Source organism: Salarias fasciatus, chromosome 7 (genome assembly GCF_902148845.1).
Source record: "Salarias fasciatus chromosome 7, fSalaFa1.1, whole genome shotgun sequence".
NCBI lineage: Eukaryota > Metazoa > Chordata > Actinopteri > Blenniiformes > Blenniidae > Salarias > Salarias fasciatus.
In genome coordinates this window covers 16498219-16525774 of record NC_043751.1, presented here as the reverse complement: position 1 = coordinate 16525774, position 27556 = coordinate 16498219, and the positions used below count along the sequence as shown (strand labels likewise).

Sequence of the window (27556 nt, the reverse complement as noted above, 5' to 3'; positions counted from 1 at the left end):
AACACGCGATATACCTGTAGCTGTTTCACCAGGGGACTTTTCTTCCTTTGGGGTTTGGTGGGTGTGTACAGTCCTATACTAAACTGACCCACGTTAGCATAGGGGTTGTCAATAACCCGGCCCTTCCTTTTGATTCGCTCTGGTGGAGTAGCAGCAGAAGGACGGGGGATTTCTGTAGGTTCCACAGGTAGATGGGAGGAGTCCTGCAGGATGATCATGGAGCGGGCTTTCTTCTGTCTCTCGATGTGTGTGGCTTGCCGCTGCGCAGCCTCATAAGGCAGGTCCAAGGAGGAGGGCTTGAAGCTGGAGCGTCCTCCTGGCTCGTGGCCCTGACTCTGTGTCCTAGATGGCGGGGGAGGAGGACAGAAAGCCGGGGGAGGGCCGGTGTCCAGATAGTAGGGAGGCGGAGGAGGTGCCGTTTGTGGAGGTGGAGGGATGGGATGGGGCTGTGAATGGTCTCGCAGGCTGTCTGTCATTGAGGAACTGCGGGGAAATCGATGTTCGCCTGCAAGCGCAGACAGCCGGTCCTCCTCCGTGGCACCTGATAATGTAAGGAAGAACACAGATCGTCTGGTGTTGGGCAGTTATGAAAAAGAGCCTTTTTTTTTTTTTTAAGTCGAGCAAGCACACGGCTGCTCATGAAAGACGTCCTGAAATAGATCTGTTTACTAACACACTTCATAATATATCAGTTGCGTCAGAAACAGCAATGCAAAATTTGAATAAAACAAATTCTCAACTTATTTAACAATATTTAGTGAGTGTACTTAAAAAAAGAAGTTATGAGTGTACTATATAAGAAAGATCTTGACATGTTCTCCACTCTACAGTTAATTAGTGTATTGCTATCCTTATCTGAACTTGCAAAATGTTTGCTTTACCAAAAGACTTGGTCCTGGACATGCCCTTTGGTAGTTGAATGTGACCCCTCTCAATCCCAGGGTGCAGGCCTCCGTGGAGAGTCATCCCTTGTCTTTCAAACAGTGACTGCAAAATCAATCATTTTTAATTATTAATTCCTCATTTAATATAAAGAGCTGTAAAGCTGATCAAATGGCATCGAGAATACAAAACAACAGAATATTACAAAGCGGTATTTGTGTGCTGTGTCACAGATTGTGTCGGCCAGGTGTTTTCGAGCATGGTGTCACTCTCGGTTTGTGTGGATGCCAGCTCAGTTGCATATGCTGTCTGCCAATGTGCCGTGTGTGGGTGCACTCACACTGATCTCTGCTGGTGTTATTCTCCGGCTGGTGGGCCGCTGTTTGACTGTGGCTGCTCTGTAATCTGCCTCCGAGGGTTGAGAACGCAACATAGACTCCTGGGATGCCAACATCTCATCTAGTCTCTCTGTTTGGAAAGAAATGAGGCTGAACTAAATACTGAGACATCAGACCACAGAAATGTTGTGTCATCAATTGACATTTAGCATCGCGGTATAAAAACGCAAAGACATCTCGGAGACACAGCTATGCACTACGTTATGCTGTCATGCCCGAAGGTAACGGATGAAGTAGAAGTTTATTGTGCTTCCTTGTTGACCACTGGGGATTGCATGCAAAGATTCAAAAGAGACAAGGAGAGAGAGAGAGAAAAAAAAAAAAGACAGAAACATAAGGAGAGTTTGGATGTGCTTCATGCATAATTTGGCTCTGATCTGCTTAAATTGCGTGATAAATCTGATGATTTTGACTTTTTTAGTGGAGCGCTACTTTGATGCCCCGGACTCACCTCCTCTTCTCCTCCGAGCAGAAGCTTGGTGGGGAAAAGATAGCGTCAGCAGAGGAGGGAAAATGACAAGAACAAGCCAAGAGAAGTGACTACTCTAAAAGTCAGGAAACACACCGAGTTTTAATGACAGAGCGAAATCCGAAACATGACAGAAAAGGCAGAGCAGAGTGTTTTGACTGCGCACACCAGTTCCCTGGCACTCACCCAGTTCCTCCAGCTCGGCGGTCATGGACTTGGAGCGCAGCGTCAGGGTGGTACTAGGAGCCCTTTTGGGTGGCGGGGGAGCTGTGGAGAAAAGGCATGGTGTTGAGGATGAAGTTGAGGGGGCTGAAAATCCTTTGGCTTTGCGGCTCAGCGCTCTCCTCGCATCCCCCAGGCGGCCAGCCCATCCCGTCTTCACTGCGTGGATCTTGTCAAATTCAGACGAACTTGACGTCTCGCACTTAGACAGGACCTTATTCAGGCTCCGGTTGGAACCCAGCTTCTTCATGCCTTTGTCCTCCGTTGTTCTGATGGCGGATGAATCGGCCGGGGTCTGTCCTCTAGACTTTCAGTTTTTTTAGTCCTTGTGCTGTGACGATTTCTCTCCGCTGAGGAGCCCGTTGGCAGTAAAAATACAGGTCAGTCCTCTCCGCGACAAGCTTACCTTTCTGAACGCTCCCATTTAACACAGAACAAAAGCTGTCTGCCACAGGCAGACTGAGTAAAACGTGAGAGAGAAGGAGAAGCAGAAATTCGTCCATCTTACTTTTAATATGCTGCCTGTGTGGATTTTAGCTGATGTGCATCAGACAGGGAGGCACCAGCGCACCCGCTGCAACACACATGCTCACTCTCCAGCCGAGAAATAACTCCTTGAGGGAGGACATAATGACATGTGGGCTGACAGACGAAGAGATGACAGTAAATTCAACAGCTAAGCAATATGATGAGCTGCAGACTTTCTACCCCAAAGCTCGCGGGAGCCTCCCCAATCCTACTACACACGCAAGGCAACTGCGCCGTTACCGTCCCATTCAAAGCGGTAAATCATATCTCCCAAACGTCTGCTTTAAGACCAAAACTGCACGGTTTCTGTCTGCGAGGAAAAAAAGCACTACATAAACATGGTAAATGATCAGGATGAAAATAATGCAGTTGTGTATCTCAGCATGTTCGGTCTGTGGCAACACCATGCAATCAGACAGTGCTCACAATGTCAAAAAAACAAAAAACAAAAAAAAAAAACAAAAAAAAAAAAAACAGCAGCCGTCTCTCCATGCTTCAACATCGCCAAGTTTCCGAACAAAACCCCACAAGAGCACAAGATCAGCTCGCTCTATGCAAAATCGATCATCTAACACTGAATGCACCACTGTAGAGCGATAGATCTCCAAATCCCACTGATGCCTAAACGCCTTACTAGAGCATAACTATCATGCTGTCGTCAGCAGCTGCAGATCTAGTGTACGTCCGCCATCCTGGGTATTGTCCATATCAAACATCTTCATTTCCTCAGCAGCCTGCACACTCTGGTACGGGAGCAGGGAGCGGAGGAGATGCAGGAGGATGGAGAAAGCCAGAGGAGCAGACACAGACTCGGAGGGAGAGAGAGTTGCTGTTGCTGTAATGTAATGCCTAATTCAAACATGCAGTGTAGTCACCATGGCAACGGTGGCAGTAGTGAGGCCATGCATGCTGCAGAGGGTGTGTGTTTGCGTGCCAGTCTGTGTGTGTATCAGCATGTGCCTGTGGATTTTGTGTAAATGTGCAGCGAAAGATGTGGACTGTGTCCCACTGGAGAGTGAAGCAGCCCTACAGGGCACTCAAAACACACTGGGAACAAAAAAAAAAAAAGCATTTTTTTCTTTCTGTTTCAAAGAAGCAAATGCGCTCCATCCAGTCTTCGGCTGTTTGCACACTCGTGTCTTATTACTTTAATCCATCCACTCATCGAGTGATTTACATTAAAGCAACGTTTGAAGCAGTCAAGGTCATTTTAGCTCAATTCAGTCACATATTCTATGATCTTGACGCCTCAGACAAAACTAAAGAGCAAGCTACAACAAAGGAAAGTAGATTTTATGAAAAAAATCCAACAGTGCCCATGTGCTTGCAAATTAAACACAATCATTTCAGTATAAGAGTGCAGTAATGTCAGTAATAAAACCATTTATGATGAGCAATGGCATATAATTAGATTATTCTTTTTCAAGGGAATAATTGAAAGCACAAAGAAAGAAAGAAAGAGTCAGGGACCAGACAGGTAACTTTATTCAAACAGTGGCTTTTGAGGGTTTCATCTGAATCTGGTCTCAGTAAAGTCAGGAATGCCATTATTCCTATTATTCACTGGCTATAAGTAAGATGGGTGACCAGCATCGGTATTAGGTCCCTCCCAAAAAGTGAATGTTCTCCATTAAAGTACTAATTGTAATGTTAAGAAGCCGTAGCCCTTTATTCCACTGTTTGTATAATATAGGTATCTAGTGTACATCTGAGGCTCTCCCCAAATACAGAAAACACAGAGAGAGTAATGTTTTAATATAACTTGCAAAATGAATGAAAAATCACTTTTTCTGAAAATGAATTAGGAGAACTGAACTCATTCTGCTAATTAAACCCCCCCACAGAGAGTTCAAAGGTCAAAACATTTATGTGGATCGTTTTAAAGTCAGATTTTTCATCAGAAGATGTTCATTTGTTCATGTTTATAAATGTCTCGCCAAGAGGTCGGATTAATAAGGTCACAAGCCGAAGAAAGAAAAAAAGGTCACTATGGATGAGAAGAAAGACAGAATGAGAGAAAACGGGATCAACGAACTCTGTAACTGGATGGAATTGACACAAACTGACCACTTGAAACTAGATCGAGCTCAGTTGTCACTGTTTGTGTCCCTCTAAGTCATGAGAAAGGCACCACTTTGCCACGTATAGCAAAACATAAAAACACAGAACTGCAGGACTCAGAGTCCTGAGGTCATTGTGCCAGGGCTGTGTGGGAGCTGAGTAATGGCGAGCTTCGGTTGACATGGAAACTACACGAGTTTACAACAGGGTAGCGTGGTAGAAATCACCGAGACAACAGAAACACACATCTCCCTCTGTGCACGAGCCCAACTTATTTGAGTGCAATAAATAATAGATTCAATATGAAAATTACACATTTTGCATGAGGAATCAGAAGCGCCTTGAATACTGGCTTGGGAGACAATACATATTTTACAAAAACTACTCACTGAATGAGCAAAGACAATGTAGCATCGGGCCGTTTTTCATTGTCAGTATTCAACTCTTTACATCCAAGAAAGAGAAAGGACGCAAAATAGCCAATTTTGCACCTTTTGTCATTACCTTTCTTGCGAACAACTTCCTCAGATTCCGGTTTGCGCGTAACAGAGACCACCTTCATCAGCAGTCTGTTGCCCCCTTGCCGGATCAAGGACACCACCTGCTTATGTCCCACCTTCACCACGTTCACCCCATTCACCTGAGAGACACATGAAGACAGAATGAGCAACCGGACGAGAGGAGGGAGAGCGTCGAACAGTGTTATTATGGTGCTTAAAATCACTGACAACCCTTTTTGAGCATGTTTTCAGATCTCGCAGCTACTCTGAGTGAAATCCGTCGTAGTTACCTCGATGAGAAAGTCCCCTGTCCTCAGACCAGCCCTCCAGGCCACTCCCTCCACGTCCACAGACTCCAGATACTGCAGGGCAGGGAATGCTGGGGTGGGGGTGAATTCCTCAATGGGAGTCTCAGCTGAGAAAAGAAACCATTTCAGTTTAAAACCAGTGTCAAAACAGCAAGTCACAATCCATAGTTTGATTTCATTTTGGCTGCAGAACTAAATAAGATTTCCAGAGACTGCAGTAGCATCGCAAACATTAAGTTTATTGCGTGCAGCAAGAATATTTAGAAAACAGCAACTGATGGTTTAAACTTGCTCTATTTTAATTTCCTTGGAGGCAGTAATAAATTTTTCAAACTTCCCTTTCAGCTTTACCAAAATGATTTAATTAATACATTTGCACTGTTTACTTGTGTTCGTTGAGCGAGAGTACAGTGACTGGGTGTATTAGGTAGCAAGCTCTGCGTGTAGGAATGCTGTAGCCTCCTGCGGCATAATCACATAATACTGTTAATGCAGACAGTGCCATGAAAACATATGGTCTTTGTGACGTGGCACAGGTGAGTGCATGTGGAGACGTGCACTCACACACACACACACACACACACACACACACACACACACACATACAGTACACAGGCATACTTTGTTAACTGAGTGCGCTATCACAAACTCCATTTAATCTTGGAGCAAATCCAACTAAATCACTGACACAGGAGAGCTCTCAGAGGACCACTAAGTGAGCTGCAGTGTGTGTGTGTGTGTGTGTGTGTGTGTGTGTGTGTGTGTGTATTTGTGTTTGAGTATGCAAGTGTGTGTTTTTGGGCTACGTGAGAGTAAAAGAAGGACTGAAACAGGGAGCGGGGTGAGCCAAGTTCCATGGTAGTGAGTGATGGAGCAGTAAAGCACACTCAGACTCCCGGCAAGGTGCCTGAGAATGGTTGCCATGGAAACCAGCAGGGAGCAGGGAGCTGGCACGTGCATGAGAAAAATGAATTGTGAGAAAATGAGAAAAAATGAATTGAATTATGGCAATGAAGAGGAACAGAAAGGCGATTTCGGTTAAGAAAAGCGGAAGATACGGCGCCGTTCGGGGAGGACAATAAACAGGAAGGATGTGAGGAAGCTGCTGGAGAACAGAGGGGGACGAAAGAGGGACAAAGTGAGCAAAAAGCAGAGAAATATGAAAGGAGGGGGAAAGAGCAGAGCGCCTCTACTAAAACTCAATGCCATGTGTGGGGAACAGATGGGACAGCTAGCTGACAGCTCAGCCAAGAATGACGCGACCAAAGGGGCTACATGTACACACACACACACACACACACACACACACACACACACACACACACACACACACGCAGAAGCACATCTGAGTATACAAGCTGAGTGTTGACCATAGCTGGTTGTGTTGTTGACTCGCGAAAGTAACAACAGACTGAGCGGCACTCCGTGACTCAGAACAGCAAATGACCTCTCAGACCAAACCCTCATTCACACTGAAAACAGAGAGGCATCAACTGGACTGCTTCTGGCAGGTGTGTGCACGTGTGTGTGAGTGTGTGAGCGTGTGTGTGTGTGAAGCTCACCTTTGGCTCCCCGCAAGACGAAACCAAACCCTTCATTTTCTTTCTTCTGTAAAACAGCGTTCTTCTCCTCGATGATATAGTCACTGTGAGGGAGGGAGCAGAGGGACAGCAGGTATGAGTTCAACACCATCATCACACACAAAGAGACGGGGCAAGCGAGGGGGCAGCGGAGTGAAGGGGGCTGGTCAGTGGGGGCTGAGCAGTGGGAGGAGGTTCAGGAGATACGGGCACGCACACACACACACACACACACACACACACACACACACACACACACACACACACACACACACACACACGCACACACGCCTTCTTTTTCCTCAATCAAGTTAAAAGCAGGACAACACAGCTTAGGATTCCCAAGAGTTGTATTAGTATTTGGAAAACAACACACACAAACTCAGAGGTAAAAGAAGCTTAGAGCAATGGAGAATGTGCTGGTGAGACAGAGTCCTCATGATTGAAGTATCTTTGGGACAAAACCAAAGAGAGAATCAATCTTCGGGCTGATCCTTCAGATGAAACTGGGGCTGAGAGCACCTCTGCGTTGAGGGCTTTTGTGAAAGAAACTGACAGAAATGGCTCGGATGCAATATTGCGCCCCTGACTAATGACAGAGGAAGTAGGACGCAAAACTAAGAGAGCAGTTCATCACTGTCTGATTTCCCTGAGTGTTCGGGGTGGATGCTGGTAGATGGTATTAACCCATGATGTGGTATCAAACCGTTTTTCCGTCAAGCCGTGCGTACACGAGGCAGCAAAGCAAAGCGAAAACTATCTTTTTTTTTAAATCATTTTCTGCGCATTGAAAGGATGAGGTTGGGATTGGTCATATTAAAAGCAATAATGAGGAAATCTGAATTTATGATGGTCAAAGAGCGTGTGTGCGACAAGGGGATTAATTAAGTGATCTGTATCGAGCCTGAGGCTGAACAGAACTGCACAAATTTCAATATAAAGTAGAGTATTTAAAAAGGAACCTGAATAGGCCTCACCTCAGGTGTAAATTACCACACTTGTCTTTACATTTTTTTCCACACCACGTATAAAATGAGCGACTCTAAAAGGTATCATAAAAGACGTAGGCTTTGGAATATTCTGGGAGTTGCAGCGTTATAAAGAGGCCGGGTGTTCAGAGTGCATTTCAGTGGGTGGCCGCGGCGTCATTAGTCGAGGCACACTTCACTCTTTCAGACTTACCAGGGGAACAGAGAGCTCCTGCCGCCGGAGCCCGGAGACCCAAAACAAACCTTTCTGCAGAAGGGAGGTCAAAGTTTTGGTTTCATAAAAAGCTATCGATCTACTTCTGCGGTAGTTATTATGCACAGCAAACGGTTGCTGGTTAAGCATCACTACAATACTTTGTTTGAATCCAAACCCTTTTATCCTCCGTGCTTTCATCTTTGCTCTATGGCCCTAAATGCTGCATTAATGCGCCGTCCTCGTTCAGAGTCTCTATCCGCCTACATAACTCTGGATAAACAAAAAAAACTCCGAAGTTAGAACTTCAGATTCAAAAGCTTGGCCGGTTTCTTTCAAACGAAACACTTGTTTTGATGTTCATGATTCTGTTTTAATGCAAGTGAAATCTAAGAAATAATGTATTTTCTCAAGTCTCTGAGGTCCTCAGAGTCAAATACACCTGTCTATTCATAAAGACATTCATAGAGTCTGTTTCTCTCTTAAACTGTTGAGTTTTTTTTTTTTTTTTTTTTTTACCATGGATCTTCTGTTGAAGCAAAAAGAATCCATAATATCCAGACTGAAATGTACAAACCACGAGATGAACCTTGCTAGTAGCAGGTTGGCCCCTCTTTTGCCGTCAAAACTCTTAATTGGAGGCGACACGGGAATCTACGTTCCTCAGTTTTTACACAAACGTCCATGATGTGGATCCCTTCTGTCACTGCATCTCAAATCCTCTGATCTGTGGTGTACAACATGATGCCACGAACAGCAGCAGCCGTTAATGTATACACCAAATTCAATTCAGAGCCTCCCCTGTGAAAGTTGCAACAGAAATTGACCCCCAACCGTCCAGGGAAAAGTTTTTTTTTCTTTCCATTCCCAAACAAAGATATACATAATGTGCAATATATGTAGACTGTCACAGGTTAATGGTTTTAGTTATGTTAATTCAACAGGTTTCATGACAGATGCCAAAATGTAGAACCGAAAGAAGCTGGTATTTTATGAAAAGCATGAGAAAGACTTTAGAAAAATAATTCAAGAACAACTTCTGAGTCCCTAACGGATAAAATGGGGCATTAAAGTGAAAATTAACATTCAAACAAAACAGCACACGGAGAGTTTCTCAGCTGTCTGCAAAACACTCACACTCTGTCCACAATAAACGTTACCAGGGACACGGAAAGGAAAAAAAAAACAAAAAACAAATCAAGGACACCTTAAACCAAGTAAATAAAAAATTAATACCACTCTGCTTCAAATTTGAAGTGCATTTCTGAACTGGCACTACGTGCACTGGCAGCTTTCTGCCTTTAGATGGCAGCAGCTCCAAGGTGCTCCATTACCTTTTCACATGGACTATATTAACCCTGCTCACACAGAGAGGCAGTCGGTGACGTGACCGAGGCCCGTGGAGATCACCGCTCATGAACTGCACCCTGACACAGCATGCGAGGGCAGAGGAGAGGGCTGTACCTGTATGAGGTGAAGTTGTCGTAAGATCCCACAGTGTAGTGTCTGAACAGTCTCTTAGTGCGGTCCTCCCGAGTTTCTGCAAAACAGATCGAAAGCCTTATCATCTAATCAGACAATCTGAGCCTGCGGGTTCGTTCCATGACAGTCCACCGTCATCCTGTGACACCGGCACCAAGGTCTGAACATCACAAACTGCTGTTTAGACTGAGCAGATTTCCTAAGTTTATTATTAATCAGAAGTGTTATTTACCTCCTGTTTTGAGAAAATGAAAATCATCTCACTGTTTCCACATTATTGCTATTATTAAGCATGCCATGCATGCAGTCAGTATTCTGAGTACAGTAGTGTCTCACAGCAAGGTCAGCCATATTTGCTACTGCGTTGTGTTGCTTTGGCATTTACTCACAGAAAAACACCCAAACAAGTCCCAGTTCCAGGAAGTACAACATTGGCATTTTAGGAATAATCTTAATTCTGCTGATGACTTCCAGAAAATCCACAAAATTCCCAAAATGTCAATGTTATCCGTCCTTCTTCTTAGTGTGTTTGAATAAAAATGTCAGCAATGTTTTAAATCTGTGATTACAGACCAGACTTAAGCCACCAGATCGAATGAATTATCATTAACATGCTTCATTTATCATAACCTACCAGACTATAATGATTCCAGGGTAATTCTTTGCTTTTTTAAACACAAAAGTAATTGTATAATTTCGCTTACAGGCTGTTTCTTTAATGACAAATGCATTACAATGGGTGCTCAGCTAATACAGTGTGTCAGAGTGTAATATACTGTGGCGGTGCTGATGGAGATCGATGCCTTCTCCCCATCCCAATAACACACAATACATCCCTAATAAAATGCAATCTGCTGACTACACACTGTATGACCCTTTGAGGCCTCTAACAGATTTCCGATTGGGAGGGGCTGTGAAAGTCAGGAGCAGAATGCCAGGGATGTGTGTGTGCGTGCGTCATGTAAAATCACACTTTTATTTTATTGTTTTTGCTATATAATAAGGTGTAAAAAAATAAAAGTAACTTTACATATTATCATGCAACTGGTAAAAGAAAAAGAAAAAAGATCCAAAAGCCAAAATGGAAAGACATCAAAGTGAGTGAGCGGAGTGAAAGTAGCTGCCACCCTCCTTTATCCCGTCCATCTGACAGTATTCATGAGTGACAGCCTGTCGACTGAGGACAACTTGACGCTCTGATAACTGCACCCACTGACACAACAGGAGAGCCACCGATAAAAATGGATTCAGCATTCCTCCTCAGCTTCAAGCTTTCACTGAACTTTAACTCACCAACCTAATGCGCGCTGGTCTTCCCTTTCATCGGTCTGTCCATTATGATTTTGTTTGCCCTTGCAGAATTTTTTTTTTCCCCCTTAAAACAGCAATGGTCGAAGAAAACACTCAGGAGACTTGATTTACTGATTTGTCAAGATGTAGAGTTGCCTTTTTTTTTTTTTCTTTTCCCTGATATTTGTGTGAACAAATATCAGAAAATTATATCAAAGATTACTCCATCGGTCCTCATTGTGTGTGTGTGTGTGTGTGTGAGTGAGTGTGTTTAGAAGCTTTCATTAGTGAAATTAGGTCCCGTGTTCCTTTTTTTTTTTTAAACCTCTATTTGAGCTATTTGTTTTGTGAAACAACTTTTGTTGGCTAATTGCAGGCATTTGAACCTTTCTATTTAACTGTCGAATACTTGATTGGGAGGTAAAATCCATGTATCAGCGGACGTGGAGATAAAAGGCAGGTCGGGGGAAAGGCGGGTGGCGTTCTGCGAGGGTAAGGAGGATCCTTGAAGCCCACAGTGAGTAAAGACATGCCGTTTTGTCAAAGAGGAGTCGCAAGGAATGAGGAATATGAGGAGGAAGTTTAGATGAATCAGCACTCAGAGTTCCGTTCGGGTTTTATCTTTTACAACCATCATTCAGTTTTTTCACACACGAACGCACGCGCACACACAGACGAGTCTGAATGAGGCTGATTGAGTGTGTGTGAAGAACATGTGTGCCTGTAGAAGTGTAACAGCACGTGCGTGTGTGTGTGTGCGCGCATCATGCGATGCCAGATGCAGTTTAAAAATGTGAAAATCGGCTCATTCATCACAACTGTCAAGTACTTTGTACAGCCCAGAAGCATCTAAGAGCAGAGCTCTGATAGTACAGATAACCTGAACTACACTTCCATCTATCACACACACACACACACACACACACACACACACACACACACACACACACACACACACACACACACACACACACACACACACACACACACACACACACACACGCGCGCGCGGGGAAAAAAATGCATACAAATCCAGGTTTGCCAGCACGGTTTGGACCCTGAGGCAACTTTGGGAGCATTAATGCCCTGACAGTGGCAGAAAAGTTTATTTTAGTTTTTGGATTATTGTAATTCTTAAGTTTAAATTCTTCACCAGTGACTTTGTAAAGGCAACACTGCTGTTTCAAAGCAGTATGAGATTTTAAATAAAGATTATAGTCACTGCCCAGCACCACTTTTGCTGGAATGATTACAATGGTAGGATGAAAAGGCCACAAAGACAAATACTTCTGTTAACTCTTAAGAAAGAACTGTATGATCAAAGGTTGCCTCAGAATGCTGATTAAAATGGAAGATCTAGAAAGAATTACAATTTTATTTGAACAATGAGCCACACTTAGTCGTCAGTAATGGATTCCCTAGAAAAACAATGTGCAGCACAGAGAAATTGGGTGTTATTACAACTGGTGTAAGCGGAGGTTTCTTTATACGTATCACGCACCAATGGTGATGGCCGACATGCACGTTGCTCAACCTTCACTGGCAAAAACTTTAGTGTCTCGTTCAAGGACACTTTGATTCTTGGAGAAGGTGAGGTGAAGGACCAAAAACCACTAAACCTTTTGGAATGAACAACACCTCTTACAGAGTTCGAAGCGCTCCCAATGTAATCTACTGTACATGGATTTTTTTTCTTTTCCCCTCAATTGTTTCCTCATCTCCATTTCAGAGGAATCCCACTTTCTCATTCTCATTTTTTTTAAGTATTCTCAGAGATAAACACATTTGGCGTGAGCCACAGGCGTAAAGCGCTAATGACGGTTTAGATTTTATCTGATGGGTGATAACTCATCCATAAAAACGTGAGAATAAGCTGTTTGCTGCTTCTCGTGACTCGAGTGATAGCTGTCAACACGGCCTGTTGGAGTACAGATGAAAGCATATTCAGCAGATTCAGCCGAGAGTCGAGTTTTTTTCCGTTGCTCCGTGACTGTAACGTGGCGCAGACTTGGCCATTCATCGCTCGCAGCGCTTCCCTTCTCTGGACTGATTGGAATACCTTCACCGTCCTTGTCTGAAGGACACAGCCACATCTCTCCCTCGCGCGCACGTGCACGTGCACGCACACACACAGTCTGAACCCCGCAGAATGACAATTAACCTATGCTGTTTTACAGCTGATAAGAGCAACACACAAACACAAACGCGTCTATGTGTTCGTCTCCTTAACCCATTGGAGAGAGGAGTAACACAGGGTGGAGGACACACTAAACTCACGCCTTCATTGCTAAAACTGCATTTAAATTAATCGTGACAAAGCCGGAATCTTTGGCGTGACAACTTGAAAAACAGTCACACAGTCTGTGAGCCCATGCTTGTGAGAAATGGAAAAATAAAGTCATACCATTCCTATTTTTTTCCCCCCTCTCTCTCCTTTGTGCTGTCACACAATGCGCCTGTCATCTGTCGCTCCACGGATCCGACAGGGAGCTGCCGGAGCGTACAGGTGGGTACAAGGCTAACGCAGCTCCACACGGCACAGAGGACAAACCCGCGTCTTCATTTCATTTTTCCGTCTCTATCTTCCCGCGTCTAACAGCGATTTCCTAACCGCACCTGCTGGAAGAGGACCGAGAGGTGAAGCCTCTTCTTATCACAGGTAGGAATTAGTCATCCTCACAATATGGCAGGGCGAGAGAGATTACGCTAAATGAAAAGAAAACTCGGAACAGAAGGAAGACTATCAATTTAATCTTCATCTGTGCTATAAATGCAGAGAATTCAAGAAAAACCATGCACGGTTCAGAGCTCCGGAGGCAACATTTGACATCAAAGGTGACTAAACTGTCGGAAGCACACCTTTGATGTTTGCCACAAAATCTTTATATGAGCGAATGCAGGTTATCTAAATTAACTGTAACTTTAAGTGTGTCTGAATAAAAAAGATAGAGGTGGGAATAAAAACAATAAAGATCACACTGTCACGATACAATCAGACTGACTCTTCATACTACATACAGGTGTTTAACTAAACCTTGGCTTTTTCCCATGAAGCAAGCTCATAAACGGAGACGTGAATCCAACAGACTTCATTGTAACTGGAACTATAAAAACACAAGTGAATATAATCCTTCAGTAGCTATAAACACAAGATATTTCATGAGACTGAGCAGCGTCAGCCGATTAAAAGGTCTCAGCCTTACAAACACCGACATCAAATGACTGCTAAATGCTGTCTGATGCTGTAGAAATAAATACAAGACAGGAAATGGAGTGACTGAAGAAAAACACAGTTTCTCGATATAAACCGAACAGTCTCCTTAAGTATGGACAGGCACAGCCTAACAAGGCTCTTTGATCAAAGAACAGACCCAGACTATGACACTGCAAGTAGCAACGCTTCATTAGAGAGACGAGGTTTTATTAACATAGAATTGGAGATGAGAACTAATAATGTTAGCACTGAAGGAAAAAAAAGAAAAAAGAAAAAAAAGGAAGTTCCTCAAAGCTATGAAGTGTGAAAGATGAATATTTTTGCCTGGAAACTTCAAGTTAAAACACCAGCTGCTGCTCATTCGCGTTTCATTCATAAGAAAGGAGGGTTGTGAGTAACGGGAACTGATAATTGGGACACGTCTATGTTGAAAAGAGAATCTCCAGTTAGAGTCTACAAATAAAAGTGTTGAAGAGTAAAACAGTCTTTATCAGTGGAGCAGGGTTGGGCTGAGTCAAGGAGGAGGAAAACGACATCGCAGACAAAAGAAACTGGTGAAAAACTGAATTACTGGAGTGAGTGGACACTAAGATGACCTTAAAGGAGTTCCTTTCTGCAAAATATTTATATTACCAATAGTCAGATGATATGCTTTCTTTTAAAGGAAACTCTCAGTCAAAGGGAGACGGTGCAGCAGTGAACGCTCCCCTAAAACTGGGAAGATTTGCACACTTGCAGACAGACTGCTACTACTTCACCGCTCGTGCTGAGTCATGTTCCCGGCTCCTCGCGGTCGCTTCAGGTCGTCCCAGACATTATGTCGTCCTGACACACACGCTAACTGCACCAGACAGGGTGCTGACCTCGGGAGCGAGCGCGGCGCGACGCGACTCACCCAGGAACAGGTCGTAGAACGCCGAGCCGCTCTGCTCCGTCTTCACCACTGTCACCACGCCGTCTATCCTGCTGCACAGCACGGGCAGGTCCGACACCACCACGGGACAGCAGTCCATCCTCCACATCCGTCCCCTCACAAAACTCGGCGTCGCCTTTCGGAATCACCGGAAGGAGCTGCTCTCCGTCTCATCTCCACTGTGAGACAAAGCACTCTTTCCTCTTCAAGGACTCCCAGTTTTCTTTGTTTCAGAGGCAAAATGAGGCTCCATGACCACGGCGCTGGCCTCGACGTCCCATGTTGTCTGGCCCGAGGCAAACGGCTCCAGCGTGTATTTCACTTCTCTGCTTTTTCCTGCCGTGGTTCTCCTCCTCCCTTCACCCCCCCCGCCTCCACGGTTTGGTTGGTTTGCTGAAGAGCTTTCAGAGAGCCGGTTGTTGCCGTGTAAGTGTCAGAGGCAGAGACCAACGCCTATAAATACCTCAGCTCCATCAAAGTGGAGGACGCTTTGAATAATTCAGTCAGATTCAGACAAAAAAGAAGCAACCACTGTACAGGAGCTTCAAACACAGCGGTGGCTCGTCAACACACACCTTCCAGTGGAGGCCAAGTCGCCCAGACGCACCCACACAAACACACACACACACACAAACACACACACACACGCACACACATTTGCATATTATAGGGAAGAAGGGAAGCAGGAGAGCAGAAATGTTAAGAATAAAAAAATGTCCATCTTTAACACAGGAAGCTTGACAAAGCAGCAACAAACAATTACATTCAATGAAATGTTATTCATGTCACAGATTCATCACTGTGAAATGTGTGTCAGAATTCACTAAAACATGGCTTAAACAATTACTTTTCTGGTTTTCGTTATTCTCTGCTTTTACAATTCCACGTGGTTTGTTTGTGGCCAACTTGCAGATTTGGATAACAGCAAAGAAATGTTAAGGATTGTAGTAAACATTGCTTATTCGTCATGGCTTAACAGAAAAATGATAAATGCCAATAACTGATCTATTATCAAAATCAGCTGAAGAATTCTGTTACCAGGACATGGAGGATAACATGCTGCATTTGCAGTTAACAGCATTTGCTATGCAGTTTGTGAAACATTATTTTCTTTGTCCTCAACATATTTATTTGGATCTGCATGAACAGTTTGAAAAAGAAACAGCGCACAGTGTCTTAATTCATTAACACCCGAGGCTACAAATGCTATTATCCCTTTGACTGTGATGTATGCGTGCTTCTCACTCTGAACCCGTCTGCCACATAATTTCATTAGTTCACGTGGAATTCCTGAAGATAGCTATGGATTTAATCTGTATTAAATCTTCAAAATCGTGTATGTTATGCATCGCTCTACACATGAATCTCTCTAATGAGAAAAAACGCAACGCAGACGACAAAAGATTGCCGTGAAACATTAATATTATGAACGGTGATGCTGCAACTGAGAGCAGATGAGTTCACAGAAAATTAGAATAACTCCACTGGAAAGCAAAACGTTCTAAATGTATAAATGTGGACTTCCTGTTGTTGATAGGCAAACACTCAGTCAGGGAGGCTGTTTTAAGGCTCTGGTAAATCGTACTTATGTTGGAGCATCTGTGACACACAGATGTGAAATCATGCAGTGAACAAAAAAGGTTCAACCAACTGTGCCTAAAGATTACTTTCACAGGCCAGCAACAGCAGGTGAATTGTGTGCGCGAGCAGTCGTAGCGCTGTGAAATGGACTCGGATCGCGGCGAAAAAGCAGCAAGCCGTCCACGTCTGAGTGTGGTTGTTTATGTTTGTCCGTGAGCATGTGACCTGCTATCACCCAATGCGGCCCCTATCAAATGTGCGATGTCTCCACTCCACTTTCAGACCTGCTTCAGCTTTGATTTAGTGTTCAAATAGCTGTGCCATCTATTATGATTTGATATGGATCTGTCCTCAAGAGAGATAGATGGCTCAACACACTCGACTGACTTCTGATGAAAAGTGCAGATAGCGGCCATCACTCTGGAGGGAACAAACAAACACTGCACCCACGCACACACACACACACACACACACACACACACACACACACACACACACACACACACACACACACACACACACACACACACACACACACACCTTGAGCTACAGTATGTCTCTGTAGGGCACTTTGTGCAGATTTTTACAGGGTTAAATGGCAGGACTCCTCTTGAACCGCTAGTCCATAACACTGACTCAGCTAAACTTCAATACCAAAGACATGCTTTCCCATCTGTGGCTCCCTCTCTCTCTCTCTCTCTCACTCTCTCTTGCTCTCTTTCTCTCTCTCTCTCTCTTTCTCTCTCTAATAAGATGGATTAGTTGGCTATGCTAATCTATCTGCTGACTCCACACAGAATATAGACAATACCGACAAAGCGTGTGCTTGTGCATACACATACAAGTGTGAGACAAAGTGGCCATTTGCATGCACATGCGCCGCTTTGTGGTGTCAGCATTTGCATACCCGCTCTGCATTTTACAAGTCGCTGCAATCTGGACTTGTAGCGTTGAATTTATGGAGCCGTGAGCGAAGTTAACTCAGGGTACGTCGCCACTGGAGGGTAAAAGTTTTAGCTTTATTTCACGATCGTGTTCAGTCTAACCTTAAAAAAAAAGTCCAATACAAAAAGTGAAAAAGATATACAAAAATAAAGAGAAAACCACATGAGAAACCCTTATCTAAATACATGATAGTGAAAATTAACGTTACAAGATAATCTCAGGTTAATTTTTATGTGAAATCAGCTCGGTAGATGTTTTTTTTTTCATGCTTAACGTCACAGCTTCTGTCGGAGTGTCACCGAGCATTTTGCTAAGGCCCGCAGCACAGCTGGTTTACAGACAGGTATAGAATAAAAGAAGAGAAACAACAGTGATTTCCTGTCTCCTCAAGCAAGCAGAAGGGGAGACGCGATAAGAGGGAAGGTGTTGCCAGCATGTCTGTGGTGTGACTGGCCTTGTTAAGAACAGGAGGAAACTTAATATTCATTATGTTCAGGTGACATTTTGGGCGTGAAGGGGGAAGACTGGGTCCGTCCTCGAAATGAACATTACAGACTAAAAACATGCCGTGATCAGGAGTTTGAAGGAAGAGGCGCTCAACGTTATCAACTGATTTCCATTTTGTCCATATACTATTAAATGCTTTTAAAAGTGACCATAGAAATACAGCTGAAGACTGCAAAATATATACCATCGCATCTTTTGTGATGGCAAGAAAGAAGCTGATCAGCAGCTGATATGTTTGAGCTCCAAGTTTTTCATTTTCATAGCAGAGTTATGAATTTAATGCTTCACACATGCGGCATAATTGCTCCTCACTGACGACGACCGACAAATGAAAAATGCAAAACCCACCACTGCAAAATTCACTCATAAGCCAAGGGCAAATTACAATGCAATACAAAGTAAAAGCATTATTTAATTTTCTATTTCTTCCCTGTGTGTGTTTTTATATTCAGGCATTCTTTTGGGGCTCTCTGTCCCCACTGACTTTGGGAACATCGTCTACTTCCTTATCCTGAGATGTCCTCTCGCTTTCTTACCCAGAACACTCATCTCCCCGGCTGACATAATTCATTAAAAACAGAGTTAATCCATTGTTCAATCGAGCCTCTTGTATTAGATTTTTAATCATGTAACATGTTGTGGTATGTGGGCAGAATTGCCTTCTCCAGTTTTCCTACTGGGCTTTTTCCTGAGCCAGACGTAAATCAGAATGACTCCCTAATGAAAAAGCCGCACTGAATAAAGCTCTTCAGGGCACGAATATCTTTGTTTCCAACAATACAGCAGACCAAATTTTATTCACAGTTGTGCCACTGAAGCCCATAACTAAGTCTTTTAAGCGTCAAATATCCGTAAAAGAATTATTTGGAATTATTGGTCTTTTCTTATTTTACGATTGTCAATGAACAGGCTGAGGCCGTAAGAGCGAAACCTCCATTTCATTCATCAGTTCGAGTGAGAAATAAGAAATTTCTTCTCATTTTTGGCCAATTTGACCTCCTCTTCAATCCACTGCACCATCATCCGACTGCTGCTGGACTCTCCCCTTGCACCCGACCCTCCACGACGCTCTGTTCATGTCAGTTTCAGCTACCGCAGCAACACCGATGTTTAAGCATTCTAGGGGAGTGCAGACACACTCCAAAACTTCTTAATGGGCAGGCTAAAAATAGCTCGGGCTGGATCTGACTGGGCTGATTCATGCGGCTGTGAGTCATTCAACTGTGCCGTGGTGTGAGCAGAGCAAAGGAATGGAGTAAACCGGCACAAAGGGAAGGAAAATAAAAAGTTTGCATGCTTGTTAAGATATAAAACCATTATGAAATTTAAGCACTTCTTATCCCATCAATGAGAATACGGTGCATTTTCATCCTCTTAGAGAGCGTGGAGTTTCTGGAGGATGTCTGACCCTGCAGCAGGGCTGGAATGCCGGAAAAGGAGGGCATGCCATATAATTGGTGAAAACGGCTTTTATTAATCATTAGAGAAATGTTGCCTTTCGGAACAAAACACGGACTGAGGGGTCTTTTGGCTGGAAGGGGGGCAGGATCCCAACAGATTAACAGCCCCCCCCCAACAAAATGAGTGGCGGGGCAATTTGTAAGCTTCATTAGAAAGGGAAGAGCAGTTCATACTCACATCATTATCCCCTCCATTACCACGGGTAAACATCTACTATTAACCCCCAGACACAGAGCGGCATGCATGCTGTGAGTATGTGTGGGGAGGAGCTGGGTGGGAGCAGCGTGAGGGAAGATATTCAGCGCACTCTATGTGAGAACCAACACTGTGCATTAAGCAACGACTGATAATGTGGTACATTCACATCATTACTATCCTCATTAATAACTTGTGCATTTAAATACTAATTCCAACAATCCCAACACATTCATGGAATCATTTCTCTCATTTTTTTAAGGGAAAAAAAGTAATTTCTGTAATCTCAGATCAAGAAGAGGCAGCGAGCTAGCTGAAAGAATCCATGTATATGTTCTACAAACTGAAACATTTTAAGTTTGAGAAACAATACCGTGGTGGAACCGGGCAAAAAAAACCCATAAGAACGACAAAAGAAAGAAGTAGGCTTCTAGAAATAGGTACTGTAATTAATAAGCTGTTAGCTGGTGGTTACCTTGACGTCAAGCACAGGCTCTCAGGCACAGTGTGAGTTCAGGAGGAAAAAAAAGACGCTCTTTCACTTTTCCTATGAGTAATGAAAAAGTAAACTGTACTTTAAGAGATTATGGTATCCAGGAGTAACATGTCAAGTAAGCCATCTATCTTCTGTTCTGCTTGGTTCAGTTTATGGAGCCTGACCCAGCCCGGCTCTGGGTGACTGCAGGGTGCAGAGAGCTCCGACGTCCAGCTGATCACAGGGAAGACATGGAGACAGGGACTGTCACACACACTCACACTTAACGTCAATTTAGCGTCACCCGTTCACCAGAGTCACCAGATCATTCATTTAACTCATGCAGTACCACACCCATTGATCACCACACACCAGCAAATACCTCAGATCGCCATCGCTCAATGAAAACGTTCACCAATTCTTAATTTTCATCCTGATTTCCTCCCCATGTTGCCATCTCCTTCCCCCTGTACCCCCCGAGTGGCGGCTGAAGATGAACTACTGGCTGCGAGTGGCTCTGGCTGTGCAGAGCGAGAGCGGAGCAGTGTGGTGACAGATAACAGCTGAGAGAGTCTGTGACGGTTTAAAGGGCCTCTTTCACATGGTCACCTGCTTCCTTTCTCTTTCTCTCCGCCTCTTTCCCGACTCCTCTTCCACACCAAAAAAAAACAAAAAAAAAAAAACCAACCTTTCTCCACCATGCTCCATTTTTCTTGTTTTTCCCCTGCTATATTAGCGAGATGCCAACGTCAGACTCACTGCAACTAGAGAGAGAGAGCTCAGTTTTATTTGGGCCACTTAATTGTAAGAAGGCCCGTCTTTCCTGCTTCACTAAGCTGAGACGTATTGCCCTTACTGTCAGTGACGCCTCAGTGGCCACCGTCAGATAAACAACTGTGTGTGTGCTTCAGTGTGTCCCGGCGTATGTAACTGTGTCATCCCTTGTCGTTCCGCTGTTGTATTACCACTGATGAACCCAGGAGAACAGGAAGAGGAGATTAGCTCTGAAATGCTTCACTTGGCTCCGAAATGTATATGTTAATGAACAGCATATCGAATATATAATTTAATTTTGATCATTACGCACAAATTTACTTATAAGGAGATTAGTAAAAAAAAAAAAAAAAAAAAAGACATGGGGACACACGGAGGAAGGACAGGAGAGGTGGGAGACACTTAATCCCTGAGAAATGGGTATCTGAGGGCTCCGAGTTTTTCAGGATTTATGAGTGAGTGGGGCTCAATATCAGAGCCATCTCCCTTCCCTCACTCCTTCTTTTCCTCTCTCCGTCTCTGAAAGACACGCTCTGCCATCTCCACTTTGCTGTCTTTTAGAGTATGCTCCGCCATCCGTCTCCCGCCGCTATCTGGCCCTTTCTTTCCCACCTTCCCCTATCTTTTTCTCACAATGCATTTAAATGGGGTATTTAGAGATTCTGGCCTTTCTCGTCTCTTCACACCGACTCTGAGGTAACCTCAATCCCTCAACAACCCTAGGAAAAGAGGAAAATGCCCCAGTTGCTCCAGAAATAGGTCCCTGGGGATGCATGGCAAACACACGGGGAATGAGGGGGATATTTTACGACAAAAAAAATCGTCCTTGTCCTATTTCCAATACACCTGCCGCAGTGTGTCATATCTTATTGAACTTTTTAGTCACACAACGGCCAGATGGCTTCTTTCACGATACCTGTTTATGATGCCGCGCGGAATCCGGAGCATGTTGTCTCCCCCGAGACCACACCGAACTGAACGCACCATCTGCTAATCAAATGACAGTCTGAACAAGGACGGGCTCACATCAGTCTGCTGGAATCCCTCTTTACAGAGTTCACTGTGTTTACATCAGAGGCCGTCACTGCAGGGTGACTGATAGTTCAATCATGGTCTTTCAATCATGTGATACACACACAAACACACACACACACAACTGGAGATAAAAACAAAAAAAAAAGAATCAGATTTTTAAAGAACCTATTCGGCCTGCAGCAGGGCTCATGGTGCGAGCCACTTCTTTTTGGAAACTCGAAATTCTCGATTGTTTTCACAGTTGAGGGGGGAAAGTGGTAAAGTATCTACTTCTTTGCGGTGGGAGTTTTAACTTGGATGACTTTTTTTGACTTTGAGTTGAGTTTGAAATATGGCTGCTCTCACTGTGAGACGGTAGATATCTTGGTGTTGTTTTAATAGGACTCAGAAGTTTTTGTGGACCATCTATTGACTTGTGACATTTTCTCCACAGTGTTTCTCGTGGATTTGAAATTGTGACGCTCTTGTGAAAATGAAAACAGTTTGAAATGTTTCGATTCACACAAGAGATTTTGCAGTGTTGTGTTCATTTGAGAACCTCGATTTTAAAGCTGTAGCACATTTCGGGAAATCACAACTTGTTGAACTGTGAATGTAGCATGCAACGTGCACATGTACTGTCGGGGTTCACGTGGAATTCTTACCTAGCCGTGGATCATACTGCCTCATCTGAACTTCTTCCACACAGTCTGCTGGGAACCAGCCCGTCCTCCCTTTGACCGTGCCCTCCCAGAATCCTCCTTCTCCTATACTCAGCACTGACAAAGAGAAGAAAAATGGGGTCTAAATCAGTCAAATATTGCCATAAAACAAGCATAGCTGTCATCATTTCAAGGCTGTGGAGTCTGCCGTGGCTTGGGAAAGAAACCAAAAAGGACAAAGGGCCATATAGCAGAGTGAGGTATTTAGGTTTTTATGTGCTTGGTTCATAAATTATACAGTGGAGTGTGGAGAGAGAGAAAGAGGAGAGGAGGAAAAAGGACAAGAGCAAAAGATTTTTCTTTCACAAATACACACAAATGATACAAAGCAGGAGAAACTGTGATTGTATAACACTGGTCTGTGACTGATGTTCCAGAACAAGAATGTTTGGGCAACACATCTTTTTATTTCCTTTGAATTAATAAATACATTTGGGGGGAAAAAAACACACAAAAGCAGACCTAAAATCCATATGAGAAGTTAGAGAAAAGAAAAAAAAGGATGTGGTGTGAGCAAATGAATGGAGAGAAGGTGAGAGAGAGCGAGAGGGCAGGAATAAAAAAATAGAGATCCCTTCTAAGTTCCGCTGTGGTAATTAGAGATGAATGTATAGTTGGTATTGATCTCCCCTGCAGGACCGAGCCTGCAACGCTCGTTTCTACAACACTCATCCATAATCCGGGACACGCGCGCGCACGCACGTGCACGCACACCTCAGAGATCACCAGCTGGAACTGAAGCTCTGCCTGAGCGAGCCCCTCTTCTTAACTGGTTGCTAGGATACGCCTCTGTGATGCTGCAGCTGGCAGACAGCCTGCTAAACGCCGTAGTCGACTTCCTCCAAATTATATTCTCCTCTGGCGCAGGGACATATCACCCGAGTGGACTTAATCTGAAATGACATGATAGTGGATGCTCACACATCAGCCATTCACAGAATCCCCTGCTGTCTCTCGCGGGACTCTGCTCAAAGACACGGGACCCACTGCACTCATCCTGCTCCGAGTTCGCCTGAAACTCAGGTCCATTCACGCCCTGTTCAGAAACATGTCAGATGACCGGGATGAACGTGTTTTTCATTTTCGTCCTCTCCAGTGTACATGCTGTTACAGTCTTTTGAACCTCAACACAAACATTCCCGACAATGGTCCTTCAGTTATGCGTGGTTTCTCCGTGCTTCTACGGGTTTTCTGAGGACACTCTGGCTTTATCCCTTTATCCCGCAATCCACAGAGATCCTTGCAAGATTAGCAAGTGAATCTAAATCATCAGAGACGGCAAACGTGTCTGGATAAGAGAATCTCTGCGTGACGACCTGCTTTTTGCCCAGGTCAGGTCCGGTCCCCACCATCGACATAATAAAGAGTAGGTATCAAAGTTAAATGGTTTGACAGGTGTCGTCCCAAATTCTGCTAAATAAATCATTACAAAAGTCTGAATAAGCAACATATAAAGAATTATTTCCCGTGGGCTATCCAGAATAAATATTTACTTCTTTTAAAAACTTGATTAAAAAATAGCTATCACATGTTTATTTTCTTTCTTGCGCTGTGCAATCTCATGTGAATAATAATCACAGAATACCGTGCTGTCAATCAATAATAATTTCACTGCTATATGCAGAAAAATAACAGCAAGGTCCCAATTAGTGATTCACAGCCAGTCCGTCAGGAGTAGAGGTTAAGGGGGAAGAGAAGTCTTTTCATTTTTTTGTTGCTTTTCACGTTAATTAATTAAAGTATTAATGCAACAACAATGCGTTAACCTCTCCTGCAATGCTTTTTTTCCCCCACCGTGATTATTCGCTTGCATACCAAACTAACCGAGTCACTGCTCACCTCTGCTGGGCTGCACTGACAGGCGAGGGAGAGGCTGTGTGTGTGAGGGGGAGCGCAGTTGTTTATCGACTCCCTGCTGTAAAAAAACATGACACTCAGCACACAGAGGATACATGGACTGATCCCCCTCTCTGATCTCAGCTTAACACAACTTTACCTCCACTGTCTCCTGAGAACAGCTCCCCGCCTCTCTTTTCCATGTTTAAAGCTTTTATTTTCTCCCTACCCCCTGCTTCCTACTCTACCCCCTGCTCTCCGCTACACAAGTCTACAACTCCGTGCCTCTGAATGATTTCCCGGTCACCATCTGTATCCCTGTCACTGAGTCAGTCGGCATTGTAATGGTGTCCCTGCGGCAGACAGGTGCCCACCGTACCGCCTGTTCCACGCTGACAGGAATGAATGAAAAGGGGAGACCTCTGATTGATCGTCCCAGCCGACCTCACTTAATTTCCTCGCTATCCAGTCCACAAATATCAGCAATCTTCATACAGTAAGTCCCAATCATTACGAAAATCATTTAATTTGGATTTTTTTTTCTTCAATAAGTACTCGCCAAATGCATGTTTCCAACAATAAATACTCAGATTTTCACAGTCATAGTCTTTTTTCAGCTCTGTTGCTTTGTGTGATACAATATACTGGGAAAAAAATAAACATATATATATGTATAGTGTATCTGCCAATGTGTACCTCAAGAGCTGTTCCCGGTGGGACTAACCTCCCCCTCTGCAGCCACGCCGCGTTGCTGATGTTCAATGCAGGCGTGACAGCAGCCTGAGAATTCAACATGAGCTCACAGGAGCTAAGTGACAGGAAAGCGCTGACGCAGCGCATATCTGTGCAGCAGGAACTACAATGTGTGAGCTGTGCAGATGCTTTCATCCAGTGAGACCACTGTGGGACCACCGCCATGTGAAAAACTATGGTTGTAGAGAGTAGCATGGCGGTGTAAAGATAGTTTTGCAACAGATCAAGACACTATTAAAAATGTCCCAGGATATACAAGCAGATTTGGATAAAGCTGTACAGAAGATGGATGGAAATTTTAGTATTATTATTCTATATTTTTCTTGACATGCTTGATCAGGTATCACTACAGCCACTTTTAATCTCAATGCAATCAAAGCTCAGAACAATGCTTTTCCTTCTATGAAGGTCTGCTTGGGGTCAAATAACAACAGTTCCCAGCGCTGGGGCAATCAACACCTCAGCTGGACATCAGCTGTTCTCAGGCTGAGGCACAATAAGCAGTCGGGCCAAACGCAGCTGTATCAGAGCAAGCTGTGACCTGCCACGCCGAGTCATCCTCACCTCCACAGGCGGAGGGCTGTGAGTCCTGGCATATGTTGGCATGCATTCATGAAAACCGTCACACACGATCACCAACAGTTCTCCGCTGAGATGCAAATCACATCAGTGTTGTGAGCCACCGCAGACTCCACTGTGAGTCACAGCTGATTTCAGCAGAGCACAGATTCGAAACACTGACAGTAAAACTTGTCATGTGTTTTTCAAACTACTTAATAAAAGTGAGTTGAGATGATTATACTGGAGGCACATATCAACCGAAGGGATTTTGACTCTTTAATGTGTTGAGAAAGCTTTGTTTTGGTCTATAAAACGAGTCACAATGTGAGGAAAGTACTTTCCATCTACAACCATACAATGCAGCCACAAACTTCCTACTCAAAAAGATGGCAAGTTAAATTATTTACTATTCGCTTTACAGTTCCAGTTGTCATTCTGTCTGACAACAACAACACAACACATGAAACTGTTGAAAAGCCTGATGATAGTATCAAAAATCTGGATCTGTGTGCTTGACAGATAAATTCATTGTTGTAACAATGGTATAGCCGATTATTGCTATCTTAAATTGTGCCACATTTATATGAAACCCCCAAAAATGTATTTTAATTTCGATCACGGTGGGATTTAATCAGGAAAATAATCGGTCATTCCCATTATGATAAGTCAACGTCGGGTCTTATTGGAAAAACAACGAAGGAAAATGAACCAACTAGAAAAGTGATGTAAATTAAATACTTACAATTAAATTGATGTCCGCTGACCAAAAGTAATTATTATCAATTGATATCATGCGGTTTAAACCACCCGTGAAATGACATTTAGAAGATTCCAGAGAAAGGTCAGACACAAGTTAGTTGGGGAAAAAAAAGATTAAACCCATTTTCAAATTTATATAATTCTACCTTTAAATGTGGGACCCAGGAGCTGCTTTTATCAACAGAGAGTTTAATTTTTGGAATGCAAACCAAGTCAAGTTGCAGAAAAAAACAAACTAAACTCGGATCTGCAAGATTTCACACACAGCAACAAGATTACTGCAGTTCGGAGGGGGGCAGGTCTGTAAACGCTGTGAGTGTTTCAGGTGTCTTCACACTCATTGACCTTCAACGATGCAGTTTCATTTCCTTCATAGATTTAACTTTCACACACTGTCTCGGTGCAACACACTGCCAGGCCGTCTCAACTCCATCTGAAATCCCGTATTTCAAGGCCTGATAGTTACTTGTTCGGCATCCTGTATTGTTCTCAATAGGTCATTAATGGGAATTTCTTAGCTTTAAAAAAAACAACAACATTCAAACGAAGCATGGAGTGTGACCGGAAAAGAGAGCGGCATAATAGAAAGCAACCAAGAATGAAACAAAGGGAACGACTGTGACAGAAAGAGGTCTGCATTCAGCAATGACAAAAGAGAGATGAGAGCCAGAAAAGAAAGACACGGGCCGAGAGACGGGGGGAGCGCGACGTTTCAACAGACGCCAAGTTATTCATGACTGTCCAAGGAGTCTGCTGTCTGCCGAAAAGTCTCGTACGTTATCGCTCTGTGTCTCCCTGTTACTTCGCTGTTTTGCCCTCTGTTAAGTCAGTCACGACTCCCGGTTTAAAAATAGCAACAGTGAGGATGCAGAGCTATTTATACCCTTCACACACCCTGCCTGTAGGCTTCAATGCGTCCCTGCTGGAGTACGTGTGTGTGTGTG

At 43.8% G+C, this 27556-nt stretch overlaps 1 protein-coding gene across 2 annotated transcripts in view; it reads right to left on the bottom strand.

The window, feature by feature from the left end:
- Positions 1-27556, bottom strand: part of shank3a (SH3 and multiple ankyrin repeat domains 3a) — a 119693-nt gene that overhangs the window by 9605 nt on the left and 82532 nt on the right. For both annotated transcript variants that reach the window (XM_030096899.1, XM_030096900.1), the window contains 10 exons: positions 22647-22760; positions 9595-9670; positions 6931-7013; positions 5351-5475; positions 5065-5200; positions 1936-2016; positions 1732-1755; positions 1223-1350; positions 882-987; positions 15-541 (listed from right to left, as the gene is read on the bottom strand). In XM_030096899.1, coding sequence (XP_029952759.1) covers positions 15-541; positions 882-987; positions 1223-1350; positions 1732-1755; positions 1936-2016; positions 5065-5200; positions 5351-5475; positions 6931-7013; positions 9595-9670; positions 22647-22760 — 1400 coding nt within the window. The remainder of the gene's footprint in view (positions 1-14; positions 542-881; positions 988-1222; positions 1351-1731; positions 1756-1935; positions 2017-5064; positions 5201-5350; positions 5476-6930; positions 7014-9594; positions 9671-22646; positions 22761-27556) is intronic.